Source organism: Sciurus vulgaris (assembly GCF_902686455.1).
Source record: "Sciurus vulgaris genome assembly, chromosome: 7".
Taxonomy (NCBI): Eukaryota; Metazoa; Chordata; class Mammalia; order Rodentia; family Sciuridae; genus Sciurus; species Sciurus vulgaris.
In genome coordinates, this window is record NC_136467.1 from 92,879,556 (window position 1) to 92,902,712 (window position 23,157).

General features: G+C 33.5%; 1 protein-coding gene across 1 annotated transcript in view; it reads right to left on the reverse strand.

Moving 5' to 3' along the window:
- Positions 1-23,157, reverse strand: part of ADGRB3 (adhesion G protein-coupled receptor B3) — a 684,429-nt gene that overhangs the window by 390,567 nt on the left and 270,705 nt on the right. The window contains 2 exon segments of the mRNA XM_079147374.1: positions 16,011-16,175; positions 22,213-22,374. Of these exon segments, the coding sequence (XP_079003500.1) occupies positions 16,011-16,175; positions 22,213-22,374 (327 nt within the window).

The following is a 23,157-nucleotide window of genomic DNA, read 5'->3' on the forward strand; positions in this document are numbered from 1 at the left end:
TCAGACAATTCAAATAAATGAAACAAATATTGATAGACCTAAAAGGAGAGATAAACTCCAATGTATAATAATTGGGGGCTTTATTACCCCACTTTGCCCAATAGACAGATTATACAAGTGAATATCAACAAAGAAACATCAGAATTAAATTGCACTGATCAGAAGGATCAATGATATCAAACTAATATCTACAGAATATTCTATTCAACAGCAGCTTAATACACTTTTCTTATCAACACATGGAACATTCTCAGGGACAGATCATAGACCATAAAAAATGTCTCAATTTCAAAAAATTGAAATCATATTGAGTATCTTTTCTGACCACAATGCAATGAAACTAGAAATCAATAACAGGAAAATCTTTGGAAACTACACAAGTATATGAAAATTAAAGAACATATTCTTGAGCTGATAAATCAAGGAATAAATCAAGAATAAATTTTAAAAATTTCTTGAAAGAAATGAAAATGGAGACAGCATACCAAAAGCTATGAGAGTCAACAAAAAACACTATTGAGGGAAGCTTACAGCAATTGATGCGTACATCAAAAAAAAAAAAAAAAAAAAAACAAAACAAAACAAACAAACAAAAACCCCCACAAAACTCAAGTAAACCACCTGTTAGTGTCCATCAAGGAACTAGAAAAACAAGAACAAACACAATGCAAACTTAGTAAAAAAAAAAAAGAAAAAAGAAATAGGGCTGGGGCTGGGGCTCAGTGGTAGAGCACTTGCTTAGCATGTGAGAGGCATTTGGTTTGATTCTCAGCACCAAATAAAAATAAATAAATAAAATAAAGGTCCATTAACAACCAAAAAATATTTTAAAAATGAAAAGAAATAATAAATATCTGAGCAGAAACAAATAAAATTACAAAAGATGGCTGAAGCAGCCAGTTGTTTGAAAAGATAAATGAAATATATAACAGCTAAACAAAGAGAGAAAGAAGATTCAAATAAGAAAAATCAGAGATGAAAATGTAGACATTACAATAGATATTATAACTGACAGCATAGACATACAAAGGATCATTAGAAATTACTGCAAACAACTATACACCAACAAATTTGATACCCAGAAGAAATGGACGAATTCCTGGACACATACAGCTTACCAAAGGTGAATCACAGAGGAATAGACAACCTGAACAGAACAATAACAACGAGCTTAAAGTTCATTTCCCATCAACCCCCGCAGCACTAGATAGCTGCATTACTGAGTTATACTAAACATTTAGAAAATAACTGTCAATTCTTCGTAAATTATTCCAAAGAACTGAAGAAGAAGGAATTCTTCTAAACACATTTTATAAGGCTAGAATAACCCTGAAACCAAAACAAGAAAAGAAACAACAAAAAAGATGCATGTAGAAACAAAAATTCTTAGAAATACCAGCAAACCAAATCCCACAGCACAGTTAAAAGATTATTCAATGGGCTCAAGTGAGATTTATCTGGGACATGCAAGTATGGTTCACATATGCAAATCAATAAGCACAATACAGCACATGCACACAATGAAGGACAGAGGGAGAATTGGATATCCACATGGAGAAGGATGAAATTAGACCCCTTATCCAATTTAAAATGCAAAACAAATTAAGTGCAAAACCTGAAATGGTAAAACCACTAGAGAAAACATATTGAAAATGCTTTAGCACAATAAAATGGATGAGGGTTTTTAAAATAAGATGTCAAAAGCACAGGAAACAAAAGCAAAAGTTGACAAATGGGATTATAACAAACTAAAAACTTTTGGCACAACAAAGAATATTATCATCAAGGTGAAGAGACAAAATATAGAATAGAAGAGAATATTTGAGATCTATACAAGGGATTAATATCCAGTATGTATAAGAAACTCCAAAAACTCAATAGCCAAAGAACAAAAACACTTATTTTAAAATAAGCAATAGTCCTAAGTAGACATTTCTTCAGAGAAAACATACAAATAAAGCATTTGTCTACCATGTATAAGGCTCTGAGTTTAATGCTCAGCACTGCAAAAACAAAAACACTAAGTGCTGGCAAGGGTATAGAGAAATGAGAATACTTGATGATTGTTGGTGGGAATGTTAATTAGTATAGCCACTATGGAAAACAGTATGGAGGTTCCTCAAAAAATTAAAAATTGAACTACCATAAGATCCAGCAATCTCATTGCTAGGTACATGTACAAAGAAAAGAAAATCAGTATGTTGAGGAGAAATCCTTATTCTTATGTTTATTATAGCACTATTCAGAATAGTCAAGGAATGGAAACAACCGAAGTGTCCATCAACAGATAAATGGATAAAGAAAATGTGGCAGATAAACACAATGAAATACAATTGCACCACGAAAAAGAAAAAAAAAAATTTGTCATTTGTGACAACGTGAATGGAAATAGAGATCAATACACTAAGTAAAATACACCAGGCACAGGAGTAAAAAGTACTGGTGTGCCATTGCACAGTAGGGCAAGTATAAATAACGATAATGTACTACATATTTAAAAAATAACAATGCTTCTCAGATTTATTTGAAATGTAACCCCTCATCGCTCCCACTCCCCATGGAACACCATTTGGTAAACACTGTATGCAAGAACATGATTTCTTCTGTAATATGCAGCTAGGTTAGAATCAGCATTTTCATAGCCTGTTAAATTTCTCTTCATTTCCATCATAAGCACTTGTAGTTGAATTTCTGTTTTTTCTTTTTCAGTTTAAAGGCTCCAAATGCCTATTGCTTTACAAGCCTATCTACAAAGGTGACTAAGAATAGAGAAAAATAAGGCTGTGTTTTGAAGCAGGGAGAAAGCTGAGAGATCAGACTCTTGTGCAATTATATAATGTGCTTCCTATACACCAAAGTCACATGAGACAGTTATTTTCATTCCAGCAATATGACAATACACCAGATTTTCTGGACCCAGAAGAGTTAAAACTGGAAACACTAATTTGCTAGGCTTTTGATGTTTACATTGTTGTTTGGACTTGCTCCAGCCATATATATGGAATTGTAATTGTGTTCACCTAGAAGAAAAAGTGTTTACTCTGTACAAGACCCAAACTAAATTCTATGACATTTAAAAAATATATATTGTTTTTTCCAGTCTATTTTCATGTCTTGATAAATGACTAGTGAGAAGATAGAATATCTAAGATAATAATAACCACAAAATAGGTTGTGTGTCTATCCAGCACATCATGTATATTTTGGATTATGAAACTATCATTTTGGCAATTATTCTAAGTTAAATACTGCTGACTGATTAAGGCACAGAGAAGGTATAAGGAGAAGAATCCTGGCTCCTGGCTTTGAAGCAAATTTGGAGAGCTCAGACCCAGGGATCGGGAAATAAACTCAGAATATAAGGCTGAAGTGTAAAGTAGTCAAACCTCTTGGTTTGGACATATGCTAAGGAGAAAAATCTGTTTTCCCCTTGCTATTTTAAAATAAATTATAAAGAAGAAATATCAAAATGCAATTACCATTCTTAGAAAACAAACTTGAATGTAAGCAAGTGACCAGGGTAAGATTAACAAGGCTTGGCGAGGGTGGGAAGTGTATGGGGGCACACTGATAGGGAAGTGAAAACAAAAAAATAAGAGAAAAAAACTGAGTAGCAAAATAAAGTAAGCTAAGGTTCATACATGATTAATTTTAAAAGTCTTATCAGCTAAGAATTGAAAAATTACCAGAATAATGTTAAAATTCTAAAATGAAAAAATATATATAGTTGCTATACAGCAAACTAGAAAGTTAAGAGAATAAGATTCAAATTAATTAAAGAACAGGTTAATGAGGTAGTATTTGAGTTTTAAATTATAACATCCTCCCATGCAGACAACTGTGGACCTTTGAACTAAGGTCCGGCAAATGTTTAGCATCTTCCTTCACCAGAGGGCTCCCTGCAGAGGGACTACTGGAAGGTCATCCTCTCATAAATGCTGAGGATAGAATTTTTAGGTCAGCAAGAGACTGAAACCTCTTTCTCTAGATAACAGAGATATCTGGATCAAAGTGTGCTCCTGAGGACCTACCCTTGGATGATTTTTCCTCTCTCAGGGTTTATAGGAGTATGCAAATGTACCTGGAAACTATAACCTGACACATCCCTTTAGTGGGGAGCTTGGGAGCTTCTCAAATATATAGGACATCTGGTATAACGCTGTGGAGTCCAAGGAAAATGCAAGCCCATAGGTAAGTATGCTCTGTACTACAAACCAGAGATAGATCTCTTTGAGTGTTTGATCTTGGCTGTAGAACTCTAAAATTATATAATATCTTGAGTTTATCTGAACTATCTTTCTCAAAATTCCTTAATATTAAGGCAATATCCTATATAAATCTTGACAAATATCCTCTAATTTATATTAAGTTATATACTTCCACTTAATTATAATCATCTATCAATGAATCTGATGAAAAGATAATGAATACTTGCTCCATTTCATAAATAGGAAAACTATGGAATGAATAGATCAATAGGTTGTTCCAATTTGAGATTAGCACTAAAACTTAATCCATGTGTTCTGAATTCCAGACCACTTTATTTCACACTAAATCATATAATTAATTTATACATATTTCAATATATAAATGAAAATTTACTTATCTGCTAATAAATCATCATTTATTTTAGAATATTATCTGTCGCTCAATTATTAATTCCTTTTCTCTATTTTATTTGCATTCTACTACATGAATATACTACATGAATATCAGGTTGAGAAATTAAAAAAGCTAAAATACTAATGAGGATCCAACTTGGATGGTTGGTTTCTCTAATCCTCAACTACTGACTAGGAAAATATTTACAAAGCAAATTACTATAAAAGAAAGCTTGAGGTTTTGAACCAAGAACTTAAGCTTTTATGTTTTCTGAAGTGTTTCATTTTGGAAAAGTTTAAGTATTATTTAGGGGATATACATCTATATAATTTTATTTTATTTTATTTTATTTTATTTTTTTTTTATTGTAAACAAATGGGATACATGTTGTTTCTCTGTTTGTACATGGCGTAAAGGCATACCATTTGTGTAATCATAAATTTACATAGAGCAATGTTGTTTGATTCATTCTGTTATTTTTTCCCTTCCCCCCACCCCTCCCACCCCTCTTTACCCTCTATACAGTAGTTCCTTCCTCCATACTTGCCCCCCTCCCTAACCCTAACTCTAACCCTTCCCTCCCCCCCATTATGTATCAACCTCCACTTATTAGCGATATCATTCGTCCTTTGGCTTTTTGAGATTGGCTTATCTCACTTAGCATGATATTCTCCAATTTCATCTATTTGCCTGCAAATGTCATAATTTTATCATTCTTTATGGCTGAGTAATATTCCATAGTATATATATACCACAGTTTCTTTATCCACTCATCAATGGAAGGGCATCTAGGTTGGTTCCACAGTCTGGCTATTGTGAATTGAGCAGCTATGAACATTGATGTGGCTGTATTTCTGTAGTATGCAGATTTTAAGTCCTTTGGGTATAGGCCAAGGAGTGGGATAGCTGGGTCAAATGGTGGTTCCATTCCAAGTTTTCTAAGGAATCTCCACACTGCTTTCCAGAGTGGCTGCACTAATTTGCAGCCCCACCAGCAGTGTATGAGTGTACCTTTCTCCCCACATCCTCGCCAACACCTGTTGTTGCTCGTATTCTTGATAATCGCCATTCTAATTGGGGTGAGATGGAATCTTAGGGTGGTTTTGATTTGCATTTCTCTTATTACTAGAGATGTTGAACATTTTTCCATATGTTTGTTGATTGCTTGTAGATCTTCTTCTGTGAAGTGTCTATTCATTTCCTTAGCCCATTTGTTGACTGGACTGTTTGAATTCTTGGAGTAGAGTTTTTTGAGTTCTTTATAGATTCTGGAGATTAGTGCTCTATCTGAAGTATGATTGGCAAAGATATTCTCCCACTCTGTAGGCTCTTTCTTCGCATTGCTGATAGTTTCCTTTGCTGACAGAAAGCTTTTTAGTTTGAATCTATCCCAGTGGTTGATTCTAGCTTTTATTTCTTGTGCTATGGGAGTCCTGTTAAGGAAGTCTGGTCCTAGACCAACAAGGTGAAGATTTGGACCTACTTTTTCTTCTATAATCTGCAGGGTCTCTGGTCTGATTCCGAGGTCCTTAATCCATTTTGAGTTTAGTTTCGGGCATGGTGAGAGATATGGGTTTAGTTTCATTCTGTTGCATATGGATTTCCAATTCTCCCAGCACCATTTGTTGAAGAGGCTATCTTTTCTCCATTGCATATTTTTGGCCCCTTTGTCTAGTATGAGAAAATTGTATTTATTTGGGTTTGTGTCCGTGTCCTCTATTCTGTACCATTGATCTACCTTTCTATTTTGGTACCAATACCATGCCGTTTTTGTTACTATTGCTTTGTAGTAGAGCTGAAGATCTGGTATTGCAATACCCCCTGTTTCACTCTTCCTGCTAAGGATTGCTTTAGCTATTCTGGGTTTCTTATTCTTCCAGATGAATTTCATAATTGCTTGCTCTATTTCTGTTAGGTACAGAATTGGGATTTTAATTGGAATTGCATTGAATTTGTATAGCACTTTAGGTAGTATGGCCATTTTGACAATATTAATTCTTCCTATCCAAGAACATGGAAGATCTTTCCATCTTCTAAGGTGTTCTTTAATTTCTTTCTTTAGTGTTGTATAGTTCTCATTGTAGAGGTCTTTCACCTCTTTTGTGAGATTGATTCCCAAGTATTTTATTTTTTTCGAGGCTATTGTGAATGGGGTAGTTTTCCTAATTTCTCTTTCTGAAGATTCATCTCTTATGTATAAAAATGCGTTGGATTTATGGGCATTGATCTTGTAACCTGCTACTTTACTGAATTCACTTATGAGTTCTAAGAGTTTTCTGGTGGAATTTCCAGGTTCCTCTAAATATATAATCATGTCATCAGCGAACAGGGATAGTTTGAGTTCTTCTTTTCCAATTTGTATCCCTTTAATTTCTTTGGTTTGTCTAATTGCTCTGGCCAGAGTCTCAAGAACGATGTTGAATAGAAGTGGTGAAAGAGGGCATCCCTGCCTTGTTCCAGTTTTTAGGGGGAATGCTTTCAGGTTTTCACCATTTAGAATGATATTAGCCATGGGCTTAGCATAAATGGCCTTTACAATATTAAGGAATGTTCCCACTATCCCTATTTTTTCTAGTGTTTTGAGCATGAAGGGGTGCTGTATTTTATCAAATGCTTTTTCTGCATCTATTGAAATAATCATGTGATTCTTGACTTTAAGTCTATTAATATGGTGAATTACGTTTATTGATTTCCTGATGTTGAACCAACCTTGCATCCCTGGGATGAAACCCACTTGATCATGGTGCACTATCTTTTTAATATGTTTTTGTATGCGATTTGCTAAAATTTTGTTGAGAATTTTTGCATCGATGTTCATGAAGGATATTGGTCTGAAATTTTCTTTCCTTGATGAGTCTCTGTCTGGTTTAGGTATCAGTGTGATATTGGCTTCATAGAATGAGTTTGGGAGGGTTCCCTCCTCTTCTATTTTATGGAATACTTTGAGAAGTATTGGAATGAGCTCTTCCTTAAAGGTTTTGTAGAACTCGGCTGAGAACCCATCTGGTCCCAGACTTTTCTTTGTTGGTAGGCTTTTGATGACTTCTTCTATTTCAGTACTTGAAATTGGTCTATTTAAATTGTTTATGTCCTCCTCATTCAGTTTAGGCAATTCATATGTCTCTAGAAACCTGTTGATGTCTTCGAAATTTTCTATTTTGTTGGAGTATAGATTTTCAAAATAGCTTCTAATTATGTTTTGTATTTCCATCCTGTCTGTTGTGATATTTCCTTGTTCATTCCGAATTTTAGTGATTTGGGTTTTCTCTCGTCTTCTCATTGTTAGTGTGGCTAAAGGTTTATCAATTTTGTTTATTTTTTCGAAGAACCAACTATTTATTTTGTCAATTTTTTGTATTGTTTCTTTTGTTTCAATTTCATTGATTTCAGCTCTGAGTTTAACTATTTCCTGTCTTCTACTACTTTTGGTGCTGGTCTGTTCTTCTTTTTCTAAGGCTTTGAGCTGTAGTGTTAGGTTGTTTATTTGTTGAGTTTTACTTCTTTTATTAAATGCGCTCCATGAAATAAATTTCCCTCTAAGTACTGCTTTCATAGTGTCCCAGAGATTTTGATATGATGTTTCTTTGTTCTCATTTACCTCTAAGAATTTTTTAATTTCCTTCCTAATATCTTCTGTTATCCATTCATCATATAATAGCATATTGTTTAATCTCCAGATGTTGGAATAGTTTCTGTGTTTTACTCTTTCATTTATTTCTAACTTCAATCCATTATGATCTGATAGAATACATGCTAGTGTCTCTATCTTCTTGTATTTGCTAACATTAGCTTTGTGGCATAATATATGGTCTATTTTAGAGAAGGATCCATGTGCTGCTGAGAAGAAAGTTTATTCACTCTTGGTTGGATGGAATATTCTATAAATGTCCGTTAAGTCTAAATTATTGATTGTGTTGTTGAGATCTATGGTTTCTTTGCTCAATTTTTGTCTGGAAGATCTGTCCAGTGGTGAGAGCGGCGTGTTAAAATCACCTAGTATTATTGTGTTGTGGTCTATTTGGTTTCTGAAATTGAGAAGGATTTGTTTGACATACATAGATGAGCCACTGTTTGGGGCATAGATGTTTATGATTGTTATATCTTGCTGATTTATGCTTCCCTTAAGCAGTATGAAATGACCTTCTTTATCCCTTCTGACTAACTTTGGCTTGAAGTCCACATTATCGGAAATGAGGATGGATACTCCAGCTTTTTTGCTGAGTCCATGTGCATGGTATGTTTTTCCCCATCCTTTCACCTTTAACCTATGGGTATCTTTTTCTATGAGGTGAGTCTCTTGCAGGCAACATATTGTTGGATCTTTCTTTTTAATCCAGTCTGCCAGTCTATGTCTTTTGATTGATGAATTCAGGCCATTAACATTCAGGGTTATTATAGAGAAATGATTTGGTTTCCCGGTCATTTGGTTCATTTTTAAAATTTTGTTTATTTATTTGTTTGACACAACTTGTTTCCTCCTTTATTTGACAATTCCTTTAGGATAATTCCTCCCTTTGCTGATTTGCTTCTTTGTTTTTCATCTCTTCCTCATGGAATATTTTGCTGAGAATGTTCTGTAATGCTGGCTTTCTTTTGTAAATTCTTTTAGCTTTTGTTTATCATGGAAGGATTTTATTTCATCGTCAAATTTGAAGGTAAGTTTTGCTGGGTATAAGATTCTTGGTTGGCATCCATTTTCTTTCAGGGCTTGAAAAATGTTGTTTTAATGGTGAGCAAACTAGAAAAACTCAAACATTCCATTAGGACTAACACTTTTCTCCAGCTAACCATCAGTAAAAACAGAGACTTCCAAAGTGAGCAGAGCATCTTAGACAAAGTTGCCATGAAGGGACAGTTAGGGATTGGTTTGACACAGCCAACATATCTGTTCTTCATAGCTTCCCTCGTGCCAACAGTAAGGCTCATGTCTTTCCCTGACCCAAACCATGTATGAGAACATTACTATCAGACAGGTTCACTTCTGAGACAAAAACAGTACAACGTACAAAGTAACAAAGCTAAAATGAGTGACTGCTATATTTTTTTTTTACCAATTATAGCGAATCCTCCTTTTTCTAGATGATTTATTAAGATAGCCAGTCATATACTTGTTCCTCCTTCATAAAAGCACCCAACCCAGAGCAATTTTCATCTTTCTTAAACTCTCCTCCAAAGCACCTAACTCTAAGCCAAAGCCTTTTGTTAAGGCTCTTTTAACCCTAAGATGCCTCACAGTTCCCTTTGTTGGTATTTTCTCACTGCCGAAGACGACAAACACAGCTTGGGATCCTGGTGGATATTGGCTGGAGGGCATTGACATAGTACAAGAAATAATACTTTAAGTATTTTCAGTTTATGAAGCATTTCAATCGTTTTCCTAACAGTCCTACAAAGTAGGTATTATTAGCCTCACATTTTTTTTTAAACTTAGATTTTATTTATTTATTTATTTATTTTTTTATTTTTTTATTGTAAACAAATGGGATACATGTTGTTTCTCTGTTTGTACATGGCGTAAAGGCATACCATTTGTGTAATCATAAATTTACATAGAGTAATGTTGTTTGATTCATTCTGTTATTTTTTCCCTTCCCCCCACCCCTCCCACCCCTCTTTACCCTCTATACAGTAGTTCCTTCCTCCATACTTGCCCTCCTCCCTAACCCTAACTCTAACCCTAACACTAACCCTTCCCTCCCCCCCATTATGTGTCATCCTCCACTTATTAATGATATCATTCGTCCTTTGGCTTTTTGAGATTGGCTTATCTCACTTAGCATGATATTCTCCAATTTCATCCATTTGCCTGCAAATGCCATAATTTTATCATTTTTTATGGCTGAGTAATATTCCATTGTATATATATACCACAGTTTCTTTATCCACTCATCAATTGAAGGGCATCTAGGTTGGTTCCACAGTCTGGCTATTGTGAATTGAGCAGCTATGAACATTGATGTGGCTGTATCTCTGTAGTATGCTGATTTTAAGTCCTTTGGGTATAGGCCAAGGAGTGGGATAGCTGGGTCAAATGGTGGTTCCATTCCAAGCTTTCTGAGAAATCTCCACACTGCTTTCCAGAGTGGCTGCACTAATTTGCAACCCCACCAGCAATGTATGAGTGTACCTTTTTCCCCACATCCTCGCCAACACCTATTGTTGCTCATGTTCTTGATAATCGCCATTCTAATTGGGGTGAGATGAAATCTTAGGGTAGTTTTGATTTGCATTTCTCTTATTACTAGAGATGTTGAACATTTTTTCATATGTTTGTTGATTGCTTGTAGATCTTCTTCTGTGAAGTGTCTATTCATTTCCTTAGCCCATTTGTCCACTGTATTATTTGAATTCTTGGAGTAGAGTTTTTTGAGTTCTTTATAGATTCTGGAGATTAGTGCTCTATCTGAAGTATGATTGGCAAAGATATTCTCCCACTCTGTAGGCTCTTTCTTCGCATTGCTGATAGTTTCCTTTGCTGAGAGAAAGTTTTTTAGTTTGAATCTATCCCAGTGGTTGATTCTAGCTTTTATTTCTTGTGCTATGGGAGTCCTGTTAAGGAAATCTGGTCCTAGACCAACAAGGTGAAGATTTGGACCTACTTTTTCTTCTATAATCTGCAGGGTCTCTGGTCTGATTCCAAGGTCCTTAATCCATTTTGAGTTTAGTTTCGTGCATGGTGAGAGATATGGGTTTAGTTTCATTCTGTTGCATATGGATTTCCAATTCTCCCAGCACCATTTGTTGAAGAGGCTATCTTTTCTCCATTGCATATTTTTGGCACCTTTGTCTAGTATGAGAAAATTGTATTTATTTGGGTTTGTGTCCGTGTCCTCTATTCTGTACCATTGATCTACCTTTCTATTTTGGTACCAATACCATGCTGTTTTTGTTACTATTGCTTTGTAGTAGAGTTGAAGATCTGGTATTGCAATACCCCCTGTTTCACTCTTCCTGCTAAGGATTGCTGTAGCTATTCTGGGTTTCTTATTCTTCCAGATGAATTTCATAATTGCTTGCTCTATTTCTGTAAGGTACGTCATTGGGATTTTAATTGGAATTGCATTGAATTTGTATAGCACTTTAGGTAGTATGGCCATTTTGACAATATTAATTCTTCCTATCCAAGAACATGAAAGATCTTTCCATCTTCTAAGGTGTTCTTTAATTTCTTTCTTTAGTGTTGTATAGTTCTCATTGTAGAGGTCTTTCACCTCTTTTGTGAGATTGATTCCCAAGTATTTTATTTTTTTCGAGGCTATTGTGAATGGGGTAGTTTTCCTAATTTCTCTTTCTGAAGATTCATCACTTATGTATAAAAATGCGTTGGATTTATGGGCATTGATCTTGTAACCTGCTACTTTACTGAAATCACTTATGAGTTCTAAGAGTTTTCTGGTGGAATTTCCAGGTTCCTCTAAATATATAATCATGTCATCAGCGAACAGGGATAGTTTGAGTTCTTCTTTTCCAATTTGTATCCCTTTAATTTCTTTGGTTTGTCTAATTGCTCTGGCCAGAGTCTCAAGAACGATGTTGAATAGAAGTGGTGAAAGAGGGCATCCCTGCCTTGTTCCAGTTTTTAGGGGGAATGCTTTCAGTTTTTCACCATTTAGCCATGGGCTTAGCATAAATGGCCTTTACAATGTAAGGAATGTTCCCACTATCCCTATTTTTTCTAGTGTTTTGAGCATGAAGGGGTGCTGTATTTTATCAAATGCTTTTTCTGCATCTGTTGAAATAATCATGTGATTCTTGACTTTAAGTCTATTAATATGGTGAATTACGTTTATTGATTTCCTGATGTTGAACCAACCTTGCATCCCTGTAGCCTCCACATTTTAAAGATGAAGAAACTATGGATCAGAAGAGTGTTCCAATTATATTGAGTTAAAAATCTAAATTTAAATGTGTCCTTTGATGAAAATCCAAGATCCTTTTATTATACCACATTAACATATTACTACGTAGATGTAGAAGATGTCCTTTAAAATTTGGGATATTAGAAATTCAGATATGCGCATGTCAAGAAAATCTATTCAATAGTAATTTATCAGATATTACCAGGTACAAAGTTCAATGAAGAAATAAGTAGAAAATTGGTGAGGAATTCCTTTTGCTCAAGTATATCAATTAAAACCATTATAAACTCAATGATCAATTAGTGACTGCAATGAAAATTTTGAGAAAATAAGAAAATAGGACTAAACTTGAAGTTTGATGAGATAAGAGAAACTTACCTCAAAGACCATTGAACACACACACACACACACACCATTCAGTAATATCCATGTTACTTAGTATAGATGACAAGAGTGGGAGACTGAGATCACATTGTATTTATGAGAAAGTTCAAGACTAATAGTCAATTCTCATTGTTACTCCATGCTCTGTGCTTCTAATGTTGTTCCCCATCAACAGCAGCCTCTGTTCTCAGACATGGTTCAGAAATTAGAAACTAATACTTGCTAATTATCAAATTAGGAATGTAGTTACAATTTACTAATTACAAATTAGGAAAAGCCAAATCTACCTTTTTTTTTCTTTCATCTCTCTTTATATCCATCTCACGCAAACAGTTTTCACTCACTTCAAAAGAACTGGGAGAAGGTTGGATATCGACTAAGAAAAGTATCTAACAGGACAGTATCTACTCATAAGTAAATACCAAATTATGTTTAAATAAAAAAAAAATTTCACTATTGAATGTGAAAAATACACATCATCCCTATATAGTGTCTACTTCATTGTAGGGGTTATGCATGTTTCTTAAAGCAAGATGTTGCAATGCCAATGTAGTACAATCCCACTCTAAACTGGAACTGCTCTATACCACAGCTTACATTGTCAAATCTTGCAAAAGTAGTGAGTACTGATGCAATTTGTGGTTTTGCATGCTTCTTCCATCCTCTACTTGTCTGCACTTCACAGTAGGTCCAAACCAAAACAGATAGTGCAGGTCTTAACTCACTTCTTCACTACTGAAACACTTCCTATCATAGCTTTATCTCATAAGATGATGTCTAAGAAACGGTAGGTAGCATGGCTAGAAGAAACGTTAACTGAAACCACTGAATCCTCAAATAACCACCTTTCACTGAGGCTAGAATACTTACGTGTGATTTTAGAACTGCATTCAACTTTTCATATTCTTATGTCTGAATCTGCATAAAAGATTGTAAATTTTTGGGATAAGGAATTATAGTCTCAATAGAGTCTTACACCTAGTTGATGTTTAATGATGGTTTTATAATCCCTGAAGATATAATCAGTGACTTAGTTACAAGACAATTAGTTCTAAGGGGAATTGCTAATGTTTTCACAAAATACATCTTACATATTTATAAAAAATAATGCAAAAATTTTGGCAGAATATAAAAATAGTTTTAAATATCCCAGCTATTAAGTTTCCTATCAGAAGTAAATTGGGAATATAACATCTTTTCACATCTTCTATCGTGCAACTAAATTTAAGAATTAAAATAACAGGAGAAACAAACAACTCATGATGCATTTAAGTATTCAGAGATGTACCCATAATTCTCATTTATGACAGAATATAGGCTGGGCCAGATTTACAAATAAAATAAAGGCATAATGTCCTGAAATGAAGGATCTATGTGAAAGTAAGTCATTTGATTTTAGCCCCCTTAGAGTGCTTACAAGGATAGTATAATACCATTAAACACCAACCAGCTTGAAAACACATATGGTTACTGCTTGAATGATAGAGCCACAACTATTAGGAAAATGAGTCTCCACATCTGAATTCTCACAGTATAGCCTCCCTACACCCTCATGCCCAAGAATTTTATTCCTGAAAGAGTCCTTCATGGAAAGTAGATTATGGAAAATATGAATTATTATCTCTTAATTGATCAATGATGCTATATATCTTTGTACTCATGGAGACCAACTGAGGTAAAAATAGTAATAAAAACCAAAGTATTAACAGATTCTTTAGTTATCTATTACTTTTTATTTACCAATATTTGTTTTTTCATATACCATAAACAAATATGAGTATACTATATTTGATTCTCTATAAATGTAACTGCAAAACATATACATTTTAAAAATTCAAAACTTTGAGTAAACTTTTCCAAACCCTTAGAGAAAAGATAGGGATATGAATGTGTGTGTGTGTGTGTGCCCATCTATGTGTTTATATATGGAAAGAATGAAACCAAACTGATAAACTGATACTTTGTGAGTGATTTACAAATAAGTAATTATGATTTTGATTTCCCAATACTATTGACTTGTATGAATTATATTCATAATTCATATTATTCATCATGTCCTACTCAACAAAATTATTTTATCCCTAACTGTATGCCACTAAGTATAAATATTTAGTAGTCTTTCTCTGAAGTCAAGGGAAGAATTTAGCTTGTTATATGACTGTTGCTTATCTATATATTGGATAGTTTTTCGCACTCTTCAAATAATTTAAATACCTAAAATTTCCAGAGCTTTGAATCATTGCCTCATAAACATAACAGATTCTAGCTAGATTGTTTGCATATGCAGAATATGGGACCAAACAGAGAAAATCTCCCCAAAAGTTGATGAATCTCCCCAAAAGCTTTTTGTAGTCTTTGCCATTGTTGATAGCGTTTCATTCATCATCCACATCTATCTCTTCCTGGGAGTCTGTCATTTATGTACCTCCAAATTGAGAGCCTCTCAAAAATGAAGCTCAGTCCTATTCATTTTGGAGGTATTTATGTTTGAATCTGTGAATAATCTAAATAATAGTGTTATGAAGACTTCTCTCTGGCATAATTGGTGAAATTAACAAAGATAGAAGAGAGTTGAAATAGAAAGAAAAATTTAAAACAACACAAATATGTTCCAAGAACAGAATATACAATCTTCACAATCACATAAATATTATACATCATTTATGATTAATCATTGTATGCAGCCAGCAGTAGTTCTGGAAAGTCCAATATTCTAGTATGTATCTGTCATTTTCACACACGGTCAGTGACTCATTCCCATTCCTTAATTGTATGAGTGTGAAGGAATGACAGGGAGAGAACTGCCACTAAATCAAACCTCTCTAGTTATAGTATGAAAGAAATAATCAATCTCAATATCTTAAGAAATCTTGTAATTTTCCCAGAAGGGGAACTCTAGTGTAGATAAAATGTCATTGGAAAACATTAATATACACATTGTAGAAATCCAATAAAGGTTAACCTTGATTTGTACTCACTCAAGAGAATATACATTGTTACAAATGGCAGAGTCTGGGAACTACCCTGTTTGGGGCAAGAAACAACAACCAGGGAACACATTTTCCAATGGGACAAAAAGAGTTCTATTCCTTTTATATCCTGTATACACTAAGGACAAATATAAAGTATATAAATGCAAAGGTAATCAAAAGCAAATATGCTCACCTGGACAGAGGGCGATATTACAAGGCTTATGATGTGTTTCTGGTCCTTCACAGGGTCTCCCTCCATACTGGGGAGGTGTGCACGACCTTGTTCTTGTTCTTTGGCCTCGACCACATGTAAATGAGCATAAACTCCATGGTGACCATTCCTCCCAAACTCCATGTACTGTAATAAAGCAAAGAAGCTTCAATAACCACAGCCAATGATAAAGCCCAAGATTATTTTCTGTATAATTAAGAAAAAAATTCATTGAATAAAGTATGAAGGTATTTTTAAAATTCAGTTGCAGTAACAGACTTATTTTCCATAAGATTTAAAATTTGTTAAAATAATAGAAAACTGTATGTACTTTTTTCTGCATTTTTACTGCTCATGTCAAAAGGTTTAAAAAACATTAGTTATTTTTAATTCATGGTAAGATTCACTAAGGTAGAACATAGAAAACTAAATTTCTAATATCAGAGATGAACCTCTGAAGTTAAATTTACATTTAAATCACCAAGGTCCAAACTAATTCTTCTAATACTTGTATCAGAATTAACAACTTTTATTAAATCAGAAAAAAATATCTTAAAATTAATGGCACGTATTTTAAATTTTATTTTAGAAAATCAATATATTTTATTAAAAATTTTTGGTTTATAGTAACCACCTTTGCATAAGAGAGTCATTCTTAACACTGTGTCTACTCGCATAAGATCCTCTTCTTTCCCCCACTTCAAAATGAGTGATAAATGTGAGGACCTCTTTCTAATGACTATGAAAATCAGAAGACCCTCTTCCTTCTCTGACAACTTGGAGAAACTGGAAATACTCCTAATTGATATAAATTCCATTAACAAACCAAATTCTATAACAAAGCTTATGACACATAACTATGGATATACCAAGACTTCAAATATTTCACTACCATGAAATCAAACTTGAACAGACATAACATAATCTGTGTTCCTTCATAATAACAATTCTGAATAAATACTGATATCTTTTACAAAAGACCACCAGGCTTCAAAATTTAGAACCCTTCTTTGAATGTTTAAATTACCGTCATCCCAATCTTAATATTTGGAGTAGTAAGGCATAGCACTTACGGATAACATAAACAAAATGAAGCCAGGAAAAAAATGATCTGTTGAAAAGCTTCTGTCTAGAGGTGAGCCTCTCGCCTTAGAAGACTCTAAGTTCAAGGGTTCAGAAGAGTGAAATGCCACTCACTGGGAAGAGTGGAGAGGGTAAAATTTATAGTAAAAAAATGACAAAAAATATTTGTTCATTTTCTCTTCATTATTGGCAGGGTAAGCCCAAGTTCATATAAAGTGACAGAGGAATTATGCGAGTAAATACAACACATCTAGAATTTTCTTCATGTATATGCTGACCAAGTTGTTACCTTAAAAACATCATAATATACTTAAATTTAGCTAACTGGAAACTGCATTACCACATATGCTTATCATTTCTGTGGTAAGACTATTCAACATCATATTTTAAGAATACAATATGTTGTCATTGAGAACAGCTAGATTTCAAAATTTCACAATGTGCATATCCATTAAAACCTTATGTAATACATAAGTATATGCAATTTTACATGTCAGTTTAAAACATAAATAAATTTAAAAAGAAACCCACAAATGTGACACCTTAATAGTGAGGTACACTATTCTCTTCAATTTATGTTATTAAGTTACCTCAACTAGTGGTGAAAATATGTTCAAATACATGACAAATTAGCCAAAATTGAGTAGTATTTAAACTCATAAAGAGTCTATGCTACATGCTGGGAAAATATTTTAAAATAGCATAGAAAACGAACAAGAAAATGAAATAAATTAATATTTTTTTAAATTTTTCCCAAGAAAAGTTGGAAAAACCTAAACCATTTTGTCTCCACTAGTGTTAGTATACATAGTAAGATGATATTTAATTTTAAGTATACATATATATAGTTTTTAAACATATGCATATTAATATGTAGCATGTATGTATATATATGCATATGTGATCCAATAATGGGATATTTAAAAGTAATTTGCATGAATGTATTTTTATGTAAAATTTATATTTTTATTGACTTTTGTACTTTACAATTACCAAGATTTCTCCATTTAAAAACAACCCATCTTCTTCCATTTTCTACATAGAATGTTGACAATATTTGATTCATATTTATGGTTCTGTTCATTTCCTATTCTATAAATTTGTATTACTTTAATATGCATTGCACAATCCCAGAAAAAAAATTTGCTGAACTGGCAAATTTTCTCCATAAATCTCAAAAAATACTGATTAATCTTTGTGGTTTAGTTAAATCATGAAACAGGATTCATCAAAAATTAATGTTACTTAGTACTTTTTAACAGTCTTTATTGTTACATGGTGACATTTCATGACTTATTCACATTTATTCATAAAAACTAAAAATGTTTTTCATTTGACAAAGATAATAAGTTATTAACAATTTGTTATTTTAGATAGTATTGAATTAATGGGAAATTATAGCACATATTTCATAATAGAGCCACTATCAGACTTTTATTAAAGATTAGATGTTTTCATTTTAATGGGAGAGTTGTTACATAAGTTTTTTTTTATTTTTCAGCAAAATATGAAAATATATAAATTATATAGTCAATTTCAAAAAATAATCATAATAAAGCCATTTAACTTAAATAACTTTATCCATTTTTACATTTTGTCTTTATCTTTGGTACCAGTTATATTATCATATCTCTTCTTTGGGTCGACCAGAGATGTAATTTAAAAAATATGAAACACATAAAATATATTATCACCAGATTTTGAAATAAATATTTGCAAAAATAAAAAATAATAATTAATAAAAATATCTATGATTTAGATTTTGCTATATGTAAAATAATCCCTTTAAGTGAAAAGTGTTTTCCTTAATAAAATGGATATGACAACAATGACATTTACAAAAGTAAAATCCAAACCTATTATTAGCCTACATGAACATCTATAGAATTAGGACACATAGGGCATAGATCAGTGATTCTCAACCAGGGGCAAGTTTGCCCCCAGGAGACACTGGGTAACGTCTGGAAATATTTTTGGCATCAAAACTTAGAGAAAGATCAAGAGCTAGAGGTACCTAGTGAGAGGTCAGGGGTGCTGCCAGACATTCAAATCACACAGGACAGGCTCCCTGCAACCAAGATTTATCAGGGTCAAAAAAGCCAACAGCCAACTGGCAAAGGTTGGAAAACCGCACATTAGACCATTAGACTAATTTAATCAGGACAGTAAATACAGAATTGAATGTAGGTTTTTTTTCTCAATTTGCTGTTTATTCCATACTTTTCTACTCTAAATAATAAGAACTGGTAAAGAGAGCATTATGTCAAAGCAAAAATTTTACAAAAGGTCAGGAATCTCAGGATTCATATTAGAAGTAACAGTATTAATAATTTTTAAAAATTCTTTGAAAGTTGAATAATATGAGTAAAAGTTAATTTATAACACTATCTTTTATAGTACAAATAAATATAAGCTTTAATTCTATCACATCTTTCATGGAAAGTGCCTTTAATATTCAATTTGTCTGTCTCTTGTGTCATACTAGTTAATTAAGTGCTAAATACATTTGAGTTTCCACAGTATTTCAAGTTGGTTATTTGTTTCTGAGCTAATTTTCTTGGGAATTTATTATTTTAGAAACATGTTAACATTGTTTAAAATACTGGTTAAATTTTAAACTATTTTAAAATTCACTATTTTCATAATATATTAAAAGGTGCATCTTTATCAGCTTGGCAAATAATTAACTGTAATAGTGAGCATAAAATATTTCATAACATATAATAACCACATAAAATATATCACAATTTCATATTGCAGGTCTACTTATCCTACATTTTTAAAATTATGAAGTTGCTTATCTTCATAATTTGGAAAATTAAAAATAAACAAACAAAATTCATTTTCTTTAAACAAATTGAACTATAACAATGTTGAAAAGATAAACTTTTCTTATCAGTATTATTCAACCAAATTTCCCTTGAAGGTAAAAAGGAACTAGTAATTGCATATATCTTTTCTACAGATGTAAGGATAAAAGGTTTAAGAAATCAAGGAAAACTTTATAAGTAGAGAACACTGCTCAGTTTTCTGGACACCAGACAGAGGAAGGATTTTGGCAGTTGCACGTGGGAGAGGCACTCTGGTCCTGCTACAGATGCTATCGTCTCCCAGTGGATGCTTAATCAGCAGCCTCTGGCAGAAAGATGGAGATTTCCAAATGTCAGCTTATGAAAGGGCATAGCTGGTGAGTGGACATGTAGCTCTGAATGAAAATACTTTGGGACTCAGTCAGATGCTCTTTGCTATTAGACTCTATCCTTATTATGTTGAAAGGCTCTTGGCTATTAAAGAGATACTTATGAGATAACTTATGTAGCCAGGGCAGCTTTAATTTCAAGGAACACTTCCATCATTGACAAGAACACAAAACTTGATTGTGGGGCCCATGGTGCAAATACTGTAGGTAGGCACTGGTATACATGTTCTCTCAGAGGGTCCACTCTACTCAGACTCAAATGAATATCCACAAGTATTTACTCTTGTGGTCTGAAGATATCATTTCTAGAATCCGCAGGTCCTTTCTTCTCCAGTTGTTTTCCTTCTCCTGACTTATGTGTCTAGACTTTGCTTTATGACCCCTATTTTTAAGCCCTTTTCTCGTTGTCTTCTCCCTTCCATAACCTCCTTAAGTATTTTTTCTATCTGAATCTTTTTATTTTTTACTTCATATTCTTTCTCATCTAGTCTACTTCCATTGGCCCTTATTTAATGTTCTTGTTTCTCAGAGGCAATTATTGTTCTTTTCAGAGTTCTGCCCTGTTTAACTTTCTTCATCTACTGCTTTCCTACCTCCCAGTTCTAAGATCTCCTATCTCATTCCATCATTGATTCCTGCTACACATTCTTCCCACCACTTCCTTTACCTTTCTGTTCCCCCATGTTTTTCATTTTCATAATAAAAATCACATAACATAAAATTTACCATTGAAGCAATTTGGGGTACATAATTCAGCAATGCTAGGTATATTCATATGGGTGTGAAACAGATCTTCAGAACTTTTTTATCTTGCAAATCTGAAACTTTATACCCATTAAACAGCAGCTCCTTCAGACTGTCTTTTAATGGACCACACTTGCCTATTCTTTTAGGAAATTAGGTTTATTCCTACCTTTCTTCCATGCCACCCACTCTCTACTCTTGCTTTAATTAACTGCAGAATCAGCCATCTCTGGAAATGGAACTCACCAGGAAACTTTTAAGCATGACTTAGCAAGTGCAAGGCTTACTACAGCACCAGTCCATGTATATCCACTCTCTTTTGGAGGCCTATGGAAAGACTGTGCAAGTCCAGGGTCAACTGCAGTAGTCAAGAAGTTTGCAGTCACCTATCCACCAAATGTTTAGGACAAAATATAAGTATGTGGACTCCTAACATTCTGTGCTTTGAACTTCTTAAAAGAAAGGTCAGATTCCTACTAGTACTTATTTTTACATGTAAATCAGTGGTCTGAGAGGAGAAAACACCTATTAAATGCATGTGCACATAAATACAAGAACAAAACAAAAAACTCTGGTCCTTGGTGGGTATGCAGTGCTCCAGTAAACATTAAAGATCTCTTTTTCATCAATAACTTTAATTTTACAAAAAAGTAGATGATTCTTATAGGGTAATTACTTCAAGGAAATAAATGAAATAAAATAACAAGTCTTTCATCAGGAACACTACTTTTTCATATAGAGTTAGATAAATGGTAGAAAAATGGCTGACTGACTGAAAGACTGTGTTAATCTCTGGCTTAAACAATGGCTACATATCATATTTCTAGCATGCTGGAAAATTATATTTTAACTCAAACATTCAACTGGACATTTTTGCCATATAAAATACAGGAAAGATATCTAAACCTTATCCTAGAAGAAGCAGATACAGAAACTTGAAGCTGGCATTTGCCACAGGAAGTCAGTCACTTATGTACCTTCTTCAGTACTCTGAAATAATCACATACATAATAAAATATCACAGTCGAATAAGAATTACACTTATCCACTCTAATTAAAATGTCTACACCCAGTTCAGATGAAAATAACAAATCGTTCCAAATGTGTAGCATGACATAATTCAATAACATCCACAGTTGTAGTTGCTGCTAACACTACCTGGACAGAGGGCAGTGTTATTGCAAACCCTTGATTCTCTTAATGGGCCGCTGCAGTGTGTCCCGTAAGGTGATACACAAGTTCTGGTTCGCACCTGCGACCCTTGACCACAAGTAACTGAGCATGTGCTCCACTGGGACCACTCTTCCACACCAGATTCACCTGTGTGCAAGACAACAAATAAACATGAAATACTGTCTTGAATACTCATCTCAGAAGCATTATACCAAACTGACATTATGACATGCATGAATAATTTAAATGAAAAAGTATGATAGTACATCAAAAGGTACGAGAAAACATTTCAGAGAAAAATAAATTTAAAGAGGGACACATATAAAGCTAATACAATTCCAAATTGGTTTTAATCTTTTTAGTAAAGCTTTTCTTCACAAATTCCACTGTCCTACTAACAAGGAACAAGTCAGCATTTTTCAATAATTATAGTTGAAGCAATTCTTTTCAAGTCAATCTAAGTTTCTGTACTTTGACAGAAAAGAAACTCAATGTATGTCTGAGCTCACTGCATGGTTTTGTTGAACAGGAATACATTGGTGTACTCCTGGTCCTTTTTTTCATAACACCCTTTCTAATGCTAGATAAATGGAGACCTGAGGATTTGAATCTATTTAACTGTGTTGAACACCAACACTTATTTGTAAGTCACTCCAAGTGAAACTCTAATTTTTCCATCCTATGATAGCTATGTCTATAATTTCTATTTTAATGTGAACCTAAAATTTATTCCAAAATAGGGCTCCAAGAATTTAAATAATGTCTGAATTCATTAACTTTTTGAAATTGGCCTCATCCTGAAACTATGTCTCATTTTTATTATTATTTAAATTCATGACCCAAGGAGACGCAGTTCAAGCACTTTAAAGACCATTGCAGTGGGCTTCTAATTCTATTCTAGCATCACCTCCAGGATGAATTTTAAAACTG